Source organism: Sapajus apella, unplaced genomic scaffold (genome assembly GCF_009761245.1).
Source record: "Sapajus apella isolate SASKATOON/1434 unplaced genomic scaffold, GSC_monkey_1.0 scaffold15, whole genome shotgun sequence".
Lineage (NCBI taxonomy): Eukaryota > Metazoa > Chordata > Mammalia > Primates > Cebidae > Sapajus > Sapajus apella.
The window spans coordinates 31,333,364-31,353,928 of record NW_022436955.1 but is presented as its reverse complement, the minus strand read 5'-3'; the positions used below and the strand labels follow the sequence as shown (position 1 = coordinate 31,353,928).

General features: G+C 55.1%; 1 protein-coding gene across 14 annotated transcripts in view; it reads right to left on the bottom strand.

The window, feature by feature from the left end:
• The window catches only part of BANP (BTG3 associated nuclear protein), a 122,591-nt gene that overhangs the window by 44,693 nt on the left and 57,333 nt on the right, over positions 1–20,565 (bottom strand). For all 14 annotated transcript variants that reach the window (XM_032284649.1, XM_032284653.1, XM_032284654.1 and 11 more), the window contains 3 exons: positions 14,699–14,938; positions 5,254–5,421; positions 2,067–2,203 (listed from right to left, as the gene is read on the bottom strand). In XM_032284649.1, coding sequence (XP_032140540.1) covers positions 2,067–2,203; positions 5,254–5,421; positions 14,699–14,938 — 545 coding nt within the window. The remainder of the gene's footprint in view (positions 1–2,066; positions 2,204–5,253; positions 5,422–14,698; positions 14,939–20,565) is intronic.

Below are 20,565 nucleotides of genomic sequence, written 5' to 3'. Positions count from 1 at the left end.
CTAACTCCTGAATACTGCAATATAGTCTATGCCTAGCATAAGCTTAAAGTCACCGCTTCCGGAAACGTCTTCCGGAATGTGTGCTCTGGATTATCTGTTTGCCATTCAAAAAGATAACTAACTCCTGAATACTGCAATATAGTCTATGCCTAGCATAAGCTTAAAGTCACTGCTTTAAATTATACTTTGGGTTCACAGTAGTCCCCCTCAACCACAAGGCTTTCAAGAAGCGCCCCCTTCTCCCCACCACGTGGATGCCAGAAACCGTGGACAGTGCTGAACCGTGTATCCTGCACCTGTTCCTGCCCATACATGCCGCACGGCTTGGACACGCTGGACAAAGGGAGGACGCGCGTCCCAGGCGGACGGAGCAGGGCACCCAGTCTCCACGTGCTACTACCCGGAAGAGGAGACAATTTGAAACTTATCAATTGTTTATTTCTGGAACTTCTCATTTAATATTTTCAGATCCCGGTTGACCGTGGGTAATTAAAACCTGGGAAAGTGAGCCCATGGATAAGGGGGATACTGTGTGACGCACACAGAGCGTTTTACAGTAGCTCACAAAGGAGTAACAGGTCCGAGGAGAGGTATTCACACTTCTGAATGTCACTAAACTGAGTAAACTTTAAAATGTGCATGACACATAGAAAAGAGGGGAAACAGAAAAATCAGAATGAGCCCTCTTTTCAAATGATACCCTCAGCTCTCTGGGGATGCTGGGAGGCTACACAGGCCGCGTGTGGCCGGGAGCAGGGGAGCCGTTTGTGTGCCTACACTCGGAACAAGGCAGGCAACGGTTTTCAAATCAAAGAAACACTCACGTGACTATTTAAACAGCTTGAGTCAACACTAACAAATGTGATTACAAAAAACAAAAAAATTAAAGAATTCAATGTTTATACATAAGGCAGACAATTCCTATAAACCTATAAATGAAATGAATACTCATTATCTTATCTGAAATTAACTCCTAGTCAAGATGGACCTTAAAATAAACTGTAGAATGTTCTATGTAAGCATGATGGCAAAGTTATGTATTCTGGAACTCCTTCAAAGAGCTCCTTACTAACAAGATGAGAGTAACTGCCTTTGTGAATGTCAAATGAATTGAATAAGCCTGTGAAATTCACTATTCAAATTCACTATTCATGACTGTCTCATCTCCTGTGGAAGAGAAAGGGTAATGCCCCACCTAAACGCCCCAGCATTTTCTGGAAGCCTTCCCCCTTGCAGACAATGTGCTGAAACCACAGGAGACGAGAGCCACACCCTGCTCTCAGTAGTAGTGGACCCTGTTCCCAGGAGAAAGCCCTGCGACATGGGGGCGCATGATGACCACTGACATCAGAGGTCCCCAGGGGGCTGGCGCAACTGAAAACATCAGCGATGTCTAGTAACACAGGTAAAATTTCTAGTCACCCAGCAAAGCTTCTAGAAAAGTCTTCCTTCTCTGCCACCCCCCTACTCTTGTGCCACAAAATTCAGAAGGTGTTTGCAGAGGGACTTCACCAGGGAGTCAGCCTCTAGTTCATCAGGCTAGCTGCAGCTTGGGCCACAAAACCCTAACAGAGAACTCCGCATAGGCAAGGCAGGGCACTGACTTGATGCTGGGGCACGCCCCCCCAGCCTGGGTGTGCTGAGAAACCCCGAGGGAAAGGCTGCATGGGAACAATGGCCTCGAACTTTTGCCACTGATCCTAGAAGGAAATTACTTTCTTTCCCTCAGTAAGAAGATACCTGCACTTCTGAACTGAGAATTATTACGATGCTTCCCAAGAGCACGGCCTGGCCCTCGAAGCTGATCACCCAGGACCAAGGTGAGCTGAGCGAATGCCCGCACCCCACCACGTGCTTCAACCCCTAGGTACTGCAGCAGCTGCCCTCATCTGTGAAACGCAAGAGCTCACAGCCATGATGGCCTCTCCTTTAAATGCGGTCCCCATGCCTCCTCCCAAGCTATCACTGTGCCCCCGAAACGCAGCGGAAGCCGCCCTAGCCCTGCGGTGGCCCGCCCCACCGCCTGCCCCACCCCGCCCGAGGTGTGTGGTGGAGAGGGTACGTACTACTTGCACCTGTCCGTCTTCTCCGATCTGGTGGATCTGCACCTGCTGCGCGTTGGCCAGGGCGTAGTGCAGCGCCTGCGGCTGCGGCTGTGGCTGCGGGAGCTCACTGGCGGGCGGTGGGGTGCTCATCATCGGCTCTGCGGGGCAACAGGTGCGAACGAGGTGAACGAGAAGTTTCTTAGGCATCGCCTCATGCAGTACATGTGCCCCCCCACCCCTGTGCGTCCCTCACTCTCCACTCCCACAGCAGAGAAGAGGAAATGCTTCATTCCTCCTTCACTCGTACTGCCTCCACTCCTCTGCAGAGGTCACTAAGAAAGCGTCTTAGCAGCTGAGGCTTCCGACATGGAACGCAGACGGGCTGAGAGTGGAGTGACGCTGCCTGCCATGACAAAACCCCTTCCAGTCCCAACTTATTTAAATAAATGAAGTTCTGCAAGTGCACATTAAAAGGTATTTCAGGCCAGCAGTATCTGTCCATGGGTAATTAAACTAATAGGGAAAAAAACCTCACCCACGCACTTAAAGGTACATTTCCAACAAATTTATTTGCTGTGTTTAATCAAAACGAGAGAATGTGCTTTGAGGTACTGTATATTTTCATTGTAATGATACCTCAATCATAATTTTCTTAAACACTTAGAATATTAAGAGCACAGAAAAACTTTTTAATTTTCAACGTATACACATAATTTTCTTGCAGAGAATTATGATGACTAATAAAAAAAGTTTATGCATAAACACGTAATAAGAAGGGCTGGGCACGGTGGCTCACACCTGTAATCCCAGCACTTTGAGAGGCCAAGGTGGACAAATCACCAGAGGTCAGGAGTTCGAGACCAGCCTGGCCAACATGGTGAAACCCCATCTCTACTAAAAGTATAAGAATTAGACGGGTGCGGTAGTGTGCACCTGTAATCCTAGCTACTCAGGAGGCTGAGGCAGGACAATCACTTGAACCCAGGAGGCAGAGGCTGCAGTGAGCTGAGATGGCACCACTGCACTCCAGCCTTGGCAACAGAGCAAGATTCCGTCTCAAACAAAAAACGTAGTAAGATGAAACTCTGTGAGAGAAGTCGAATGCTGATATGAATGAATGGAGAAAAATGAAAAACATAAAATTTCTGATTATTAAAGGAAAGCGGGCCAGGTGTGGTGGCTCACCTGTAATCCCAGCACTTTGAAAGGCTGAGGTGGATGAATCACTTGAGGTCAGGCATTTGAGACCAGTCTGACCAACATGGTGAAGCTCCGTCTCTACTAAAAATACAAAAATTACACAGACGTGCTGGCACACGCCTGCAGTCTCAGCTACTTGGGAGGCTGAGGCAGGAGAATCGCTTGAGCCCAGGAGTAGGGGTTACAGTGAGCTGAGATCACAGCACTGCACTCAGCTCCGGACCACAAAGCGAGACTATCTCAAAAAAAAAACAAAAAAGAAAAGAAAAGGTTTCCACGACTTTTTCACCAATAGCTAACAGTAGGTATTAAATTGCCACAGTACACAGATTGCACTGAATACAATTTTTAAAGTAACGTAATAAAATTTTTTTTCTCTGGAGACAGTTTTGCTCTGTTGCCCAGGCTGGAGGGCAAGTGGTGTGATCTCGGCTCACTGCAGCCTCTGCCTCCCAGTGCAAGCGATTCTCCTGCCTCAGCCTCCTGAATAGCTGGGATTACAGGTGTGCACCACCACCCCCGGCTAATTTTTCTATTTTTAGTAAAGACAGGGTTTCACCATGTTGTCCAGGCTGGTCTCGAACCACTAACCTAAGGTGATCTGCCTGCCTCAGCCTCCCAAAGTGCTGGGATTACAGGCGTGAACCACCATGACTGTCCTCTCTGGCTTTTAAACGGCATTTTTAAAAACTATAAAACTAATGCAGTGCTTATTGGAAATAAATGAAAAACTATAATGAAAGAGAAAAACAAAAATTATCCTACTACCTAGAGACAGACACTGTAAGAATCATCGCACATAGATTTTTAATCAACTTCCACATATAGCTGTATCTTTGCAATAAAAAAATGGTATCACACCGTAAGTCTAGTTCTCACGTCCACTCTCTGCTGCCTGGCTATGAATTATGCCAAGGGCATAATTCAAGTCATGAGCAATATTCCCACAGCCCCATTTCCATGGCCGCAGGTTACTATGCTACACAGTATTTCAGCTGATGCCTTCACCCACGTCCCAGGACTGCCGCCTCTCTAAAGACCCAAGGCAGAATCCCTAACTATAGTAGAAGGCCTAGAATAGAAGAGCTTCTTCAGAACACGTCTCTCAACAAAGCGCTGCTTTGGGACACAACTGGTGTGGCGCACCACAGCCAGCCGCCTCCTGTCCTCAAGCCCCTGGGCAGCAGCTAAGGCTGAGTATCTGATAACTACCAAAACAGCCCAGGAAACCACTTCCTGAAGCCAGCTTCAGAAAGAACGAGACCCCGGGAGAATGCCAGGTGATGTGGTCTGTAACTCGCAGCCCTTCCAGAACAGAGTACTGGCCAACAAAGACTCCACTGAATCGAAGAGTTGGCCCTGTCTATGCTGCCCTCGCATCCTGACCCGGCCCCAGTCAGAGCTCAGGTTCCAAGAGCCGCTGCCAATGCAGCCACTGTGGGGACTTTTCAAAGAATAGTTTGCATTCAAATACTTATTACACTATTTTGAGATGTGTTGGGTGAAAGGTAGTATCAAGTCACATTGTCATCCCTAGTGAAAATTCTCCCAGCGATGCCTGAGAGGTAACTGCAAGAGAACTGTTCCCACTATCTTGTGCTTAAATCCAACTAAGGCCATGAACTCAAAGTAAAAATAAAGCACAATTCAGAATCCACCCACTCCTTCACCTGGAGTCACCAGGCAAACCATGAGAATACAATGGCCAGCATCCACACACAAAGGCCTAGCCCTCCTCGCCCCGTTCACAACACCTTCCAAGAGGCCCAACGGCCCGTGTCCCTCCCGGAGGAGCCTGGGGCGGGCCCGAGGCTGTCTGCAGAAGGGCGCACAGGGCCAGGCCGAAGGTGCTGCAGCTCCACTGCCCCAGGTGCACAGGACCAGACTCCTGCCTCGGTTCCTGGCAATTGCTGGAGCTGCCAGCCACACTCTGGACAGCCCTGAGAGTGCCACCAGGCCAGCTTCCCCAAGCAGGGGAGGGCAGCCTGTCCCGCAGCACGAGGCCTACCTGAGGGGCAGTAGGAGGATGAGTTCGGCGTTCTCCGCGAGAAGCTCTTGACCGCTAGGCTCTGGCCCCGCTGCTTGCGCCGCCACGCCGTGCGACACTTGGAGTCAATGCTCTGCTTGATTCGGTACCAGTCGGATTCCGTGATGCCAAATTTATAGAAAAGGTGACCTGAAAGGACACATCCAAGGACAAGCGGTGAGGCCTGCTGGGGACGGCCATCAGGAGATGCCTGGCTGCAGAGCCTGGGCCCACTGCAGAGGCCTCCCCCAGGCACCCCTGCCCACCAGGCTGGCCCCATCTTCCTGCAAAGGATCCAGAAAGGCCCACTGCACAGAAGGTACTTAGTGGCCCACAGGCAGGGCTCCCGATCATGACACACTCTTTCCAGTTACTGAACTCCCCATTCCTGTGACCTGGGCCGCCCACACCAGGTGCACACCTGAGGCTCTCACAGGATTCCCAGGTCTCCCATGCTCCAACTTCCCTCTGCCCTGAACTCAGCACCTACTGTATCAAGTGCCCAGAGGAGGAGCTCAGGGACCTCAACAGCTGCAGCAGAACTCGTCACTCCTCTGCTCACTCAGGCCTGCTCGGCCACCGCCCTCCCTTCAAGTCTTGGCTCCACCATCCTCCTTGACAACCACCCGCCCCTCCTGGGCCTCCTGGGCTCCCACCCTCCTCCCACCTCCCAGTCCCAGCCCTGCTGGGCTCCCACCCTCCTCCCACTTGCTTGGTCAGACCACTGACCACCTTCCAGTGTGTGGAGAATTCACATATGTAGTGTTCACTGTTTCCCTCACACACACAGGGGCCTTCCTCCACCCATGCAGGTCAGGCACGCAGAATGGCTTCGCGCAGTGGGCAGGACAGGCACCCAGAACGTCCTGGCATGGTGTCTGTGTGATATTGTGCTGGCCTAGAGCCAGAACCGGAGCAAAACTATTTTATAAAATGCAAAACTGTTTGTAGATAAGTTGAAATGGCTGCCCCATTCTCCTCACAATAACTACTGTCCTTGGCCTCTGTAAATAGAACTGCTGTTTGTTCTTCAAAACTATGTAAAGCTGCTCACCTTTTCTTATCAGTAACTGCCAGAATTGCTAGCCTTTGCTTAACAGCAATTGCCAGACTAAGCAGCCCAAGCTAGTTCCATCCTGGCTCCTGTGGCTTGTAATAAGTAACTAAGGTCTGTGATTTCCACCTTAACCAGATAATGTGTAAACAAATGTTTATCTTGACTTCTGTAAACCACTTAAGTAATAAACGGAATGACAAAAGTCCCCTGGCCCTTGGAATGTCCGGAGACCCCCACCCTCATCTCTGCCCAGAAGGTAATTTACAGAATCCACAAGCCCTCGGAATGTCTGAAGCCTTTTCATCCCCATCCCCGCCCCTCACCCCCACTCCCAAGGTGGTTTTTCGGGTATAAAAAATCATGGCACCCTCCTTTTGGCACCACAGGTTGGAGAGACGTGAGTCCTCTGTGGTCGCCAGCATAATAAATGACCCTGCAATCTGGCATACTTTTGTCTTGTGGTAACTTTCTACGCTCCGGTCAAATACAACACCTGCACCCATGGGTGTTGTAAACAGTGATTACCACGGCCTGTAAGTCACCCTCCCATCGCTGCTCAAGTCCGAGGCTTGCTTAAGCCGTTCTCTACGCCCTTCTCCCGTGCCTTCTCAGCTACGGCACACGCCCCTCACGGGCAGGCCTGCGTCCTCATCCCCGGAGTCCCTGCACCACGGGCCAGGTGGGCACAGCTACTCTAACTGTGGGGCTGAGGCCCACCCGGGGCTCACCGTGCACATGGCGGAGAATGCCCTGGGACCCCCAGTTCTCTACCACTTGCGTTACAGAGCACTCTCAGCTCGCCCTGAGAAGCATCCAGAGATGTCCAGTATTCAACAAGAAGAAAACGGAGGTTGCGGAGGCCATGGTGGAACAGGAGACAGGACGAACCCAGGCCCCGCTGCATGCCCGGCCACCACCCACTAAGCCACAGGACCCCTTCCTTGCAGTGAGGACGGGTGCGGGAATCACGGGAAGGGCTCTCCAACACAGTGGTCTCCCAAGCTGGCTCTGCAACTTCATGAATTTACAGGAAAATACAAATTGTAGGAATACAAAGATGAAGCTGAAAAGTGTCCTGTTTCAACTACCAAGAGCATCGAGCTTGGACCCTACGGCCCAAACCCCAAAAATCTGTTCCCACTGAGACTAAAACATTGAAATAATCAACACAGAGGAAGAAGTGCTTGGGTTTAAGTACTATAGTAGGTATCAAAAATCCCTCGGGTTTTGGAAACAAGCTTCCTAACTTTGTAGATACCTGAGACATGTCTGACCGTCTGTATAATGACAACCAACTCGTCTGTGCTCCAGACAAAAAGAAGCTGGCCGGGAGGGTGGGGTTTGTAGGATCAGAGGGAAGAACAACCTCAAGTGTTTCGGCAGCACTCTTGTACCCTCATGCATAAAAGCATACAGCAGCAGCTCTTTGGTTTCGATATTCAGGTCATGTCCAAAATAGTCAGGCACCACTCAAATGCTGGCGGGTGACTGGCATGCCTCAGGAAACCCCAGGCTGAGCAACGTTAGTGGCTGGCAGAGGAACCCAGCCGCTGGCTGTGGTCACAGGAGAACCCAACCATTAAAATCACAACGAAATCCTTACATAGAGCCAGCTATGGCCAGGGTTGCACCACAGTCACCGTGAAACCCAACTTTCACAACGCCACTTAGATGGCTTCCGGAGAGCCCAGTTGCTGACTTCAGATGCAACGCAGGCCAGCTGCCGCTGCAGGAGACAAGAGGAGCAGCAGCCAGCCCACCGGCAGGATACACCCTCAGAGCACGAGTCAATCAAAGACGTGTCCTCAGAACTGCCCTCCTGCTAGCCTCAGGCCATCCCCTCCAGGAGAACCGAGTCCATGCACAAATGAAAAACAGGTTAGTCACAGGGAAGAAGATATACCTAAAACACACAGCGGTACAGGTTAAGAGAAATGAGTAAAAACTTTAACATTTAAATTCAACTGTGTATCAATCAAGTTGCCAGTTCAAACCCTGGCTCATACCCTTTGAAGAAAATACAGATATTCATCTAGTCCTCTCCTCCTGAGTTTACATTGTCCTGAGGCGTTAACTCATTCCCTCCATCCACATTTCAAGCCCCAGCCTGGGCAAATGCCCCTGACAGCCACTAAGGAGATCCAGAGAACAAACCAGCGCCCGAGTGCCTCCCACAGAGCGCGGTGGGTGAGGAGGGGAGGAAACGGTGCAGGCGCTGCCGGCAGACACTACCGGACGGCAGCTGGGGCAATAGCCCGCTTCTGGGCAGCCCACGGGACTCTGAGGGTCTGCGAGGGGCTCCGATTCCTGCAGGTGCTGCTTTTTCTACCTTTTCTGACAGCACTGAGCAGCTGCACGTAACAGAGGGAGCAGGAAAAATCCTATTGTGATGGGATCGAAAGATCACCTTGCATTTAACTGCCATTTTCCATTTACAGCATTTTATCTCATGGTATTTGATGGAATTTAACAGCCATTTTCCACTTAAAGTGTTTTATCTCATGTTATTTGATGGACATTGAAAAAAAAAAGCCTCATGAAGTAAGAATTTCATTACTCTCACCTTGGTTTTGAGGCAAAAGCCAGAAGGACAAGTGTGATGTGTCCAAGTCCTATTACCAGTTAGGAGTGAGCACCACCTTCAAGTGTACGCTTCCCGCCACCGAGGTGACACTGGGGCCCACCCAGGTGGAGAAGCAGCAGCCCCACCAAGCGGCCCTCAGCGGATCCTGAGAACCCACAAGAGGCGCTGGGGAGATGGGAAGAACACGCACACCCCACACATGTGCCTCTGCTGTCCTGAGCCCCCTCAGCCCAAGGCGCCCACGGCCCCCGCTGGTGGGAAGGCCTGGTCGAATGTCGCTATAGGCAGTCTCCCCCGCTGCAGTGCCCAGGACATGAGGAGAACAGAAGAGCTCGGCATCCGGCTGCTGAGGCTCATGGGATCCCCGCGGCGCAGTGTCACCCGGCAGCAGACCACCCTGTCCAGCCTCAGTCCCTGCCTTCCCCAGGCATATCCCCACATCACGCCCATCAAGGCCCCCCAAAGGCCGGGACAGGCTTGCCCTCCAGGCTTAGCCAGGCAGTGTCCCTGCCACCACCTGTGCCTCTCCCTTCCTGGAGACATGTCCTACGGTCCCCAAAGAGCTGAAGGGTCCCCATCACCGTTAACTGCCTTCCCACTTTCCAGAACCCCTATCCCTGACTCTGGCGGTTCAAATCCTAAGCCGACTCCCAGCTCTCGTTCTGTGTGGCCATGAGAGGCGCTGTGGGAAACGAGACGAGAGAACCAGAGGGGCTTGTAATCTTGCGCCTTCGTGGGTGGCATGCACTTATCAGTCACAAAGGAATGAAAAGCAGCACCCCTGCTAATCCCATCTCAAGTGCAAGGGAAAGTGCAGCACGCCACGGAGTGCCAACAATTCATTTCTTGAAATTACAGACTCGAGCGCTGCCTCGAGAAACAAAAGGCGTCTCGCAGCCTCTGCCAGGTGGAAGCCAGCCGGCACGCCCCCTCCCAAGGCAGCATGCAGCCCACACCCCTCACACGTCCAGCCCCAGGCCAAGCAAGCCACCTTCTCCAAGCCTGCTGCCTCACTCCTTTATGAGAAAAGACTGTGGGGTCACACCTGTCCTCGGTCTGTTAGCACAAGAGCCCATCACAGCCACTTGCAGGGCCACCTCCAGGTCACAGCATCTGGGTACTTGCTGAGGAGGCTTCGCCCACTTTTCTGCCAGGAGCCCACACTGACCAGACCTTCCTCCCAGCTCTAGGTCACTGTGGGGGGCTCAATATCCCACGGCCGACAGACAAACACCCACCCCTGTGTGGAGTCCACATTCTGCCCTTAAAGATGCATATAGGACAGTATCACCATTTCACCCCACAGAGAACCTAGAGAATAAACAAGCGCTTGACCGCCCAAGTTCAAAAGAACCCATGTCCTGTGTCCTGGGCTGAACAGTGTCCCCACAAAACTCATGTCCTGCCCAGGACCCCAGATTGTGACCTGACTTGGAACTGGGGTCTCTGCAGATGTGATTATCTAAGTTGTGATGATGTCATCCTGGAGAAGAAGGGCTCCAAATGCAGTGACTGTCCTCATAAGGAGAGGAGAAGGGGACACGAGGAGACACAGGGAGAAGCCAGCCATGGGGGACACGGGCAGAGGCTGGGGGGTGCGGCCGGCACGGAAGCTGGGAGAGGGAAAGACCCTGCAGAGTAAGCGTGGCCCTGCTCACACCTCGATCTCAGGCATCGGTCTCCAGACCTGTGTGAGGACACAAGTCTGTTCTAAGCCAGCCAGGCTGGGAGCTTTGTTACAGTGGCCACGGGAACCTGTGAGGCACCCTGCAAGACACAACAGGGCCAGGACGCACACCTGCCCACACAGGGACAGGGGCAGGCGAAGCGGCCCCTGGCAGCCGCTGCTTCCGGCTAGGAAATACCACCTGCCCTTGGAGTGAATGATTTAAAAAGAACTACAATCATCTGACAGGTCAAGCTTGAATGCATAGCTTTTTACTCTGTGCAAATGAATGCAATCTCTAACTGCTAAGAGGCGTCGTGCGGACCTGCCACCCACAGCAGCATTCTTTGAAGCAGATGGGACCGGGCGTGCTCAGGGTAGCATGGCTATAGACAGCAGTCTTTAGAAAAGTCCTCAGATCGGGGTCGGCGGCTTGGATGCACAGTCCAGGCAGAGGCCTGTGTGAGCCATGGGTAGAAATCCTAAGAACTAACCCACTTTCCCTTCAGAGAAAACAGGCAGGCGAGTGCTGCCGTCCTTCCAGCTCATCACTCAGGAAAATGCTCCAAGGTTTCCAAAGTTCCGACAATAAGCTACCTTTGCATCAGACACAAATGTTAGCTGCCCAAATCCAGGAGTCCAGCAATCCTTGGGAACTCGAAGAAAGCCAACACCCCAAAAAGCAAATTTCTCCCTCTCCCTCTTTCCGAAAGCTCATTTCCTCATTTCAGGAAGGTGGTACTTAGAGACATTACCTACAGTGTGTTTCCAAAATACAGACTTTTTTCTTCAGAAAAAGAAACAAAATCTTTCTGCTGACGAGTAAGAAGGAGAAACTTAAATCAAAATCTGCTCCCTCCGGAGCTGCCCGGGTTGGGTGAGGACAGCAGGCTCTGACTGCTGAGGCCACAGGCGTCACTGCGGGTTCTGAAGCAGCAGCAGTGAGGTGGGGCGAGGCAGCCAATGCCGCTCCTGCGCTGGGGCTGGGGAGGTTTGCTCCGTGCATTTATTTGACTTGTTTTGTTTTTTGGCCAACAATCACAAAGAATGAAACTGAGCCACAGGGAGAAAAGGTAAAGTAATGCTTTGAACATTTCAACAATTCCACCTAAGCACACGCGACACAGGTCCACGTGGCCTGAGAGGGTAAAAGAAGGAAGGGCTCCCGTTCCCACCTCCACCCAGATTTCACTCCAGAGGAAGTGAGCCCAGGCAGGTGTCACCTGCGGCCCGCAAGGGCAGGTGTGACGGCAGGCCGTCCTCTCTCAGCCCATAGAGCAGGGCTCCTCCCCATGTGGACACCAGAGGAGCTGGGAACAGGGAGGCACAGCAAGGGCCTATGGTCACACAGGTCACGATTATAGGCGCTAACTCCATCCTGTAAGCTCTAGCTCCTGTCCCACAAGACACTGCCTTGCGGCTGGGTGCAGGGGCTCACACCTGTAATCCCAACGCTTTGAAAGGCCAAGGCGGCCAGATCACCTGAGGTCAGGAGTCTAGACCAGCCTGGAAAACAGGGTGAAACCCAGTCTCTACTAAAAACAGAAAAATTAGCCCATGGTGGTGGGCGCCTGTAATCCCAGCTATTGAGGAAGCTGGGCCAGGAGAACTGCTTGAACCCAAGAGGCGGAGGTTGCAGTGAACCAAGATCACACCACTGCACTCCAGCCTGGGCAACAAAGTGAGACTCCATCTCAAAAAGAAAAAAAAAGAAGACACTGCCTGGCCAGTGAGCTGCCAAGGGGGCCGATGAGTGCCAAGGAGAAGGCTGGATGCTAACAGCCATGAGCATGCCCCAAGCCATGAGGTCCGGCAGCCTGGTAAGCAAGCCAGTGACCTCGGCTGTTTGGGGGACAGCCCCAAAGCTGGCGGGCCCAGGAGAGCCCATGCCAGTCTCCCACTACCATTCAGGCCTCCAGACCCCCATCGAGGTTGGCAGCCCTTCCCAAGCAAGCTCAGCAGGGAAGGTCAGCTCACGGCCACAACACGCATGGAGTCGGTGCTGGCCCCACTCTGCCCCATGCAGTGTCTTCCACCGCCCCACACAGACTCCCTGAGTAGAGACACGGCCACCCCACCGCCACAGGCTCTGCTCTGAGTATCGCCCTCTCATGCCCGTCACCTTGCCGGAACATTCTCTGTGCCTGATTTAAAAAACGACAAATGGCAGATGATGCCTCAGCCTGACTTCCCAAATCAGACCCAGCCGCCCTCCAGCTTCATAGCCGATGCCCCTGTCATCTCGCTGGAGGAGCAGGGACTCCTCCCCTGGGAACAGGACCCACCAAAGAATGCCACCGCCCCACACAGCATGGCCTGCTCGTCCGACCTCACCTGTGAACAGGGCCCACCCCACAACATCACCGCCCCACACGGCACACTCACCCCACCTCACCTGGGAACAGGGCCCACCCCACAACATCACCGCCCCACACGGCACGCTCACCCCACCTCACCTGGGAACAGGGCCCACCCCACAACATCACTGCCTCACATGCATGGCACGCTCACCCCACATGCCACCATCCTTTCCCCTCCAACCGTGGCCCAGCCTGACACTTCCGTGACACCTCACAACGCCACCTCTCAGGTGACAGATGCTTCTGTCTGCTGTTTCTCACGCTTATTTATACATCTCAGTACACTCCATACCATGACCCACACGCCCAGCACTAGCACAAAGCAACCCCTGGGTTTCAAACTACAAGCACGTCACGTGGTCAGGTACGCAGATGTGCGCTCTCGGCCACGCCATGCCCTAAAGCTGAGGAGGGGACGGTGGGCCTGCCACCCACCTCTGAAGGCAGTGTCCTGTCACAGCACAGCCATGGCCATGCTCTTCATCTGTGGCTGCTTTCAGAGCTGAGGGGCTGAAGAGAGACTCCAGGGCCCACAAAGCCTGAATCACCTGCCATGTGGCCCTTCAGAAGAAGGCTGTGAGTGACACCTGCCCCATGACCCTCTGTTCCTCTGTGACTTGCTTTACTCCGCCCCTGAGAAGCCGTGAGGGGCCCCCGCGTGTGATCTCCCAGGCAGTCATCTGAGACTACCTTCAGGGTCCAGGACGGGCGCCCGCCAGAGTCTGACAGCCAGGGCACACGCCTGGGCCAAGACATGGCAATGAGAAGATGCCACGACCTGCTCACACATGTGTGGGTGGGACCTGGGCGCCACGTCTCAGCAGCTTCCAGAAAAACCTGAAGTCAGCACAACCCTCAGTCTCGCTCAGACCCTACTTCCACAGCAACTACTCAACAGCCGAGCCCTTCCACTATGACAGAGGCTCAAGGGCCACACCGTGCTTCCCGGAGGAGCAAGGCTCTCTCCTACGGGAACGGCGGCCCCCTGCATGGTGAGACCTGGGCGCGGGGTGCGTCGCCTAGCTCGCCTTACTGGGAGATCGGATTCACATTTCACGCTCCCCTGCGGCAAGTCTCCAGAACCCGGATTTCTGGAAGGCGCCCCTCCCGCGAGATGCCCCGTGTCGCTTGCGTTCGCTAATGCTTCACTTCAGAAGCCAGGCAGGCGGCTTCTGGAGCAGGTGGGCTCTGTGGAGCAAAGGGACCATGGACGCTGGCAAGGAGGACCTGAGCGTCCGTCAAACGCTATCAAAGGACAACACCGCCATCGCCACTGGAGCAAGCCCTGCTCTTCATGGGGGGGGAAACGTCACAGGCTGGACTGGGCATGAAAATCGAGCTCTGGAGCTCTCCTGGCCCTGGCACGGCTGCCGAGCCCCAGCCCTCTGAAGGAAGGAGGCAGGCGCACTCCGCCCGCTCCGGAGAGGCTCAGCGCCTGTCAACACAGCCAGCAGGATGGCAGGGACGGCCCCGGCTCTCCCGCTTCCTCAAGAGTGGCCTGAGGACAGGAGGCGAGGAGGTTTTCACCCTAATTTAAGGGTACACTGTAGGTGTCAAACGCTATGGGGTACATGAGATGCCTTGGCACGGGCACGCCATGCATAATAAGCACATCAGAGTCAACCGGGCACCCATCCCCTCAAGCAGTGATCCCCAAACTGCCTGGAGAAACACAGCCCCAGGCTGGCCCTCCTGACGCCAGCGTCCCCAGCACGAAACGCGGGTCCTGACCCAGCTCCCCGAGGCAGGGCCCGACTTACACCGGATGCCGTAGATGGTGAGCGGGTCCAGCTGCTTCTTCCCGTGCTTGCCCTGCCCCGAGAGGTTGGACACGGCCTGCACCTCGCGGTGGAACAGGTAGTCCAGCAGCGTGAGCGCCATCTTCTCGGCCGTGCGGCAGTTGGTGCTGATGTGCAGCATGTCGGACGGGATGATGGCGCAGCGCACCCGCATCTCGGGGTTGTTCTCGTCGCCCAGCCAGGTGCCGTTGGGGTAATCCTCTGAAAGAGAGAAGGCAGGGTCCTGAGATGGCCACACTCAGGGCAGCAGAGCACTGCGCTCGGACACGCCCAGCGAGCTGGGCAGGCCCCTCCCAACTTGCGATGCAGTCACCAAGAGCACTGGAGCCTCCGACTGCTGCCAGAGACAGCACTGACGAGGAACGGAAACGACGCCGCCACCCCCAGAGGGCCGAGATGTCCTTATATCCATTTCACACGGACGACTGTGGCGGGCAGGCGGCGTCCTGGCGAACGTGCACTCAAGGCCAGCCCTCAGAGCTCAGCCCGCCCCGCTGCGCACCTAGTGCCCCGGCATCTGCAGCGCCCGGGACGGCCCTGCCTACGGCTGGCACAGCACTGGCCAGCGTGCGCCCAGCAGCAGGAGCCTCCGTAGCCCCCAGCGGATGTCGCCCAGACCCGAGCGGGAGCACAGGCCAAGCTCATCCTCAGCTGGAAGAGGTGACATCAAACAAGCTCTAGTCTCAAACACCAGGTTCTCTTCACAGCCCCAGCAGGGTGAAAAGCTTTCAAAAAATAAAAATGTAAACGTCTGGCCACATCTGGAAGGAAACCACCTGCCACATCTGTCTCTGGAAGAATGCTGAGCCACCGCCTGTTCCTATGTTTAGAGGACTCTGCACTGAGAAGAGGCTCTGGGGCCTCCACACAGCCCACGGTGCCCAGCACGTCCCCACTGCCCTCTGCACTGCTGAGGGTCGGCCCGGCCTGGTATGAGAAAATGGCTCCGTGCAGGACATGCTGAGCTCCGACGGGTCTGCCGTTCTCCCCATGGAGTCCAGGCCAGCACCGCTGCCCTTCCATGCTCTGTGAGCCTCACGCCTCCCTGAGGCAGCTCCACAGTGAGCCTGGGGTCTGCGCATAGCACTTGCCCTGACCTGCTCAGAGCACTGGAATCCTGTCTCTTCCTCATAGCCAAAGTTCCTTCTTTGCCACATCCCTTTATCATGTGGAACTCAACCCTTGTGATCTTGTGACCTCAAAGGTCACTAAGAACAAAAAGAGAAAGCCAAGGCTGCGTCTGGGGGCAGGGCAGGGGGACATGGGAGCAGCAGGGCCAGGTGCCTGTGGGGCCTTGGGATCTGAGCACCAACAGAGTCACACACTGTGCTAATCCTGGACCTGGGACCCTGGAAGTATTAATATCCTTGCACACAGTTGGTATCTGCCCCAATCACCTGCTGAGCGGAACCTTCCCCAGGGCTCCTCACGCCTCACTGCCAGGGATGCTCTCCCACTAGCCAGCCACTCCCACCAAGAAGTACGTGGAAGCAGCTGGCTTGCCGCCCGCCCCATGGACACAATGCCAGCCCTTGCCTCTGCATAGCATAAGTCACAGCATGCCCTGGACACCGGCATTCTCAGGGCAGTTAAAATACAGCGGCCCACAGCGGCGTACTCAGGTGTGGGAATGCGCCACGTTCTCCACCGTCGGCAAAGCCACAGCGAGGAATCGTGGACAGGCGCACACTCCACAAGGAGAAGAGAGGTAGCCAGGCACCTGGAGAAGCCGGAGCTTGCCAGCAAAGCACACTCCCGTGGCGACGGAGCGGGACTTCCCACCTGCCTGCCCAGGGAGTGACGCGTGCCAGCACCCCCACACCTCTCCACCTCTCTCCCAAGCAAGCCAAGCCCTCAGCCAGCTCTCAGCTTCTTAGCTGACCCTTCACAAGTCACTGTCTCTGAACCACAGACTCCTTCTCTGCATAGTGGCCTCTCCGGGCTGTCCTCGTGGTGACCGATGCAGTAGGTGAAAGGCTTGACAGCTTGTCAAACCCCCTTTCAAAGCCTTCCCGTGCAACAGAGGAAAGCTGCACACACGATCATAAACCACACAACGGGCACCCCAGCTCGGAGGCTCAGCAGCTCCCCAACATTCTATTCTGACCCTGAAGCTGAACCAAAGTAAAGCCGTGAGTCTCCCCTCCCCCGGCACATCCTCCTCTGTGGAAGGATGGACACCTAAATACCTCCCTCGAGGGGCCAGGACCTAGGAGGCCTCCACCCTCTGTCGGAGTCTCCACGGCCTAGGGCCAGGTCACAATCATGCCACCCTGGGCATCGCCGCCACAAAATGTCTGTAAGCTTTACTTTGAAACGTCCCAACACTGACTTTCCGGCTCCTAAAAGGGTAGCCAGCCGGGCCAGCCGAGCCAGGAAGCCTGGAGCACAGCTGAGAAGCCATGGCCACCGTCTGGTCCTAGTGTGCACGGCTCCCTTCACAAGCAGCCTCATTCGCCAAAACATGTTATTCCCCAACACAGAAGATTTCCATGAAGTATCAGGGCAGGGCTGGTCACCGCCATGGGGGCAGGGCACGGTGGCTGGGCTCTTGGCCGTAGCTCAGGATAGAAAACAGCTCTAATTTTTGGAATTCAGGATAAGAGGTGAATAAGAAGTATCAAAGCTCAGAGACCGTTGAGAAGTGCAGGGATGGTGCTTGGAACGTGGGCTCAGACACGTGCATCTGTCACACCATCTGTCAGCCACTGTTACATTCCACCTGGACCTGAAGAGCCAAATGAAACATATGCCTCAAGGCTAATCAACGGATGCAGTCTCGTGGCAGGGGCTGTCCAGAGGCCACAGCTGGAAAGGTGAGAGGCTCCAACTTTGGGGATTTTATGAAGTTATCTATAAATCCTTATGGGACAGCCAAGTGCCTGGCACCGGGTCTGAAGCTCGGCATCTTAGCCCTTGCTCAGAGGCACAGGTCAATGCCATCAGACACTGCGGCGCTGGCCCTGGCCAGCAGCACTCCAGTCAGGATCTGTGGGGAGGGGAAGGCCAGAGCACAGAGGAGGCATGTAAGCCAAGGCAGGAGCAGGACAGTCTCTGAGATCCAAAGCCACACTCTGGTCACACCATGGCTAGAGATGGTCATGGACTCCACAGGACTGAAGGCTTAAATGGGAATCTGCAGGGGAAACCCAAGATGCGGGAGGACGGTGGCCGAGGCAGCCCCATAGCAGTGGCGCCTGCACAACACGTAACCCCAGCACCGCATGCTTCTCCCGCACAGACGGGAGGCCCCAGACACAGCTCCCCACTTGTGCTGCCTTAACACACCACAGGTTTCCTAGTCAGATCAAACCTGTGTCTGTCCTTGTGAAGGGCGGATTTTTAAAAATTTCTGCCGTGGGGGCCTGGGCAAGGGGCAGAGATTTGCTTGTGGCCACTGGTGGCTGGGAAGCAGAGGCTGCACAGGCCCACGCTGGCAAGTGGGAACTGTCCCACTGCAAGATCCTTCCGTACCAGCGCTGCCAGGGTGACACCCTCAGACGCTACCCAGCATGAGCTGGGACCTCGGGAATCAGCCTCAATCCCATATAGAGGCTGCTTGATGCGGGCTCTCAGCCCCAGCCAGCCACAGAGCCCCAGGTGAAGGAGTGCAAATGGAGTGAAAGCCGCCGGGGCGCTGGAGGAGCACCTGCGGAAGCCACTCGGCAGCTGCTGGAGTGCAGGACCTCGGCCCACCCCTCCTGACTCCCAAGTGCCACAGACAGCGGCTGGCAAGTGAAGGGAGACAGGCTCTCGGCCACAGTGCTGACTTCAGACGAGAACAAGTGACCGAGGCAGGAAACACAGAAGGAGCCACCCAGGGGAAGAACTCGGAGAACATTCCAGAGCAGAGAGCAGCACCAGCCTGGGCCAGGAGGGGACACATGCTCCAGGAAGGTAAGGGAACCAGAGTGGCCAGAGCAGGGAGTGTAGGGCAGAGGAGTGACAGGGAAGGGTGGAGAACCGAGCAGAGCCCAGTCACCCAGGCAGAGAGCAGGTGCCCATGCCCAGCTTGGTCCGAGCTAAACCAACACAAGCAGAGGGCACGAGCTGAGGGGGCACGGGCAGAGGGCACGAGCTGAGGGGGCACGGGCAGAGGGCACGAGCTGAGGGGACAAGCAGCTGATTACAGGGCTGCTCAATAATCCAAAAACAGCAGAGGACCTGGGGTAGGTACGGCCTACATGAGACCCACTGTCTTTGAAGTTCCCAGGGTTCCTAGCACAGAGGCTCATTTAACTGGAACTCTGGTCAGATGGAGGTGGTCTCTAGTGACAACAAGCATCTCTGGACTTGGGACCTGGAGACCACAAGCAGAGGACCCGAGGCAGGCAGCAGGAAGGGCGCAGCTTCCCTCATGGGCCTCCCCGACCATCACCCACACCGGGACACGGGCAATGCAGGGCCAGTGCGCGGATGGTGCGGGGATGGTGAGCAGAGGCTCTCAGCTGGAGCCACCACACTGCCAAAGACTCCTGCAGCCTCTCGCAGGCGTAACAGTGCTAAACCGTACTTAGCTGAGCTCTCCGTGGTGAGATATTTTTAAAGTGAACACTCAACAAGAATTCAGAGTTGTTTTTCAAACAATGAGTCAAAATCATGTCAAAGTGTCACTGAGACCCTCCAGGAGGGATGACGTGGGCTCCCCGTGCCCACACCGAGAACCTCCCTGACTTAGGGTGAGAGCCAGCTCTGGGGGAACTGCCGCTCACCATCTCCGTCCTCCTCGGGCTCCCACCTCAAAGCAATATCAGGACAGCTGTGGAGCTCATCCTCCCACAGGCTTCAGGCCCCACGCGAGGGCCAGTGTGCAAATGTCCAGACCCAGTGCACCCAAGGCCAGCTGCGCCCTCCACCCCACACGGAGCTGCCCAGCAATGGGTGGCTCCTCCGCACTTTGGGTCACACCGAGCCCTCCCACAACCACTGGCCTCATCCAGGCCTTAACAATTCTTCCTGGCCTTTCTTCAGCACTGCAGGGGACTCTGACCGCAGCATAGTGGCCACCTGGCCTGTCCTCCCAGGGATCTCCTGCCTCAGCATCCAGCAGGACCCAGCTTGTGCCAGCCTCTTGGGGCTCACGGCTCACAGCACCACGCCCTGCACTTCACACTCCAGCACATCCACATTATCGGTACAGGCGTGCCCCAGTTTGCTGGTCCCCATCCATGCCTGTGTCCATGGAGTTCCTGTCGGCAACACCATTCCTGCCTCACTCCACCAGGCACTAGAGATTTTCAGGGGTCCACTCCCCCAGGCCAGGGGCACACCTCCCCTCACTCAGCGCTGGGAGCCCAGGGCCAAGGGTGGGGTCTGGCACAGAGGCAGTGAAGCGAACTCAGGCCCTGCAAGTCCAATGCTATCAGTGGAGGCAAGGTAGGATCCACCTTCAGTACCTTCAGGAGCCCCCAGGTGACCCAATGTATGGCCAAGACTGAGAAGCACGCTCATTAAGGCTCATGAGGAACAAGGTGATAAATTAGAGCCCACGTAGTGAACAGAATTAACCAGGAATCTACAGGAAGCATCCTGGGACTTGCATTCTCAGACCAGCAGCATCAGCAGTGACAGGGGACCTGCTGGAAATGCTCATTCTCACGCCCTGCCCCACCCCCACAAATCAGAGGCTTGGGGTGGGCCCTGTTGAACAAGGGGATTCTGACCTGTGTAGGAGGGCCTCACATCGTACAAGCCCCGTGTACAGACAGAGCTCCAGGCAGGCTTTCTGCCTCCTGTACCAGGGCACAAAGGCCAGCTGAGCTCTGACAGGTGTGGGCAGCAGTCTAAGGACTAGGCATGAGGCAGGCCCATGGGCACACAGCACTGAA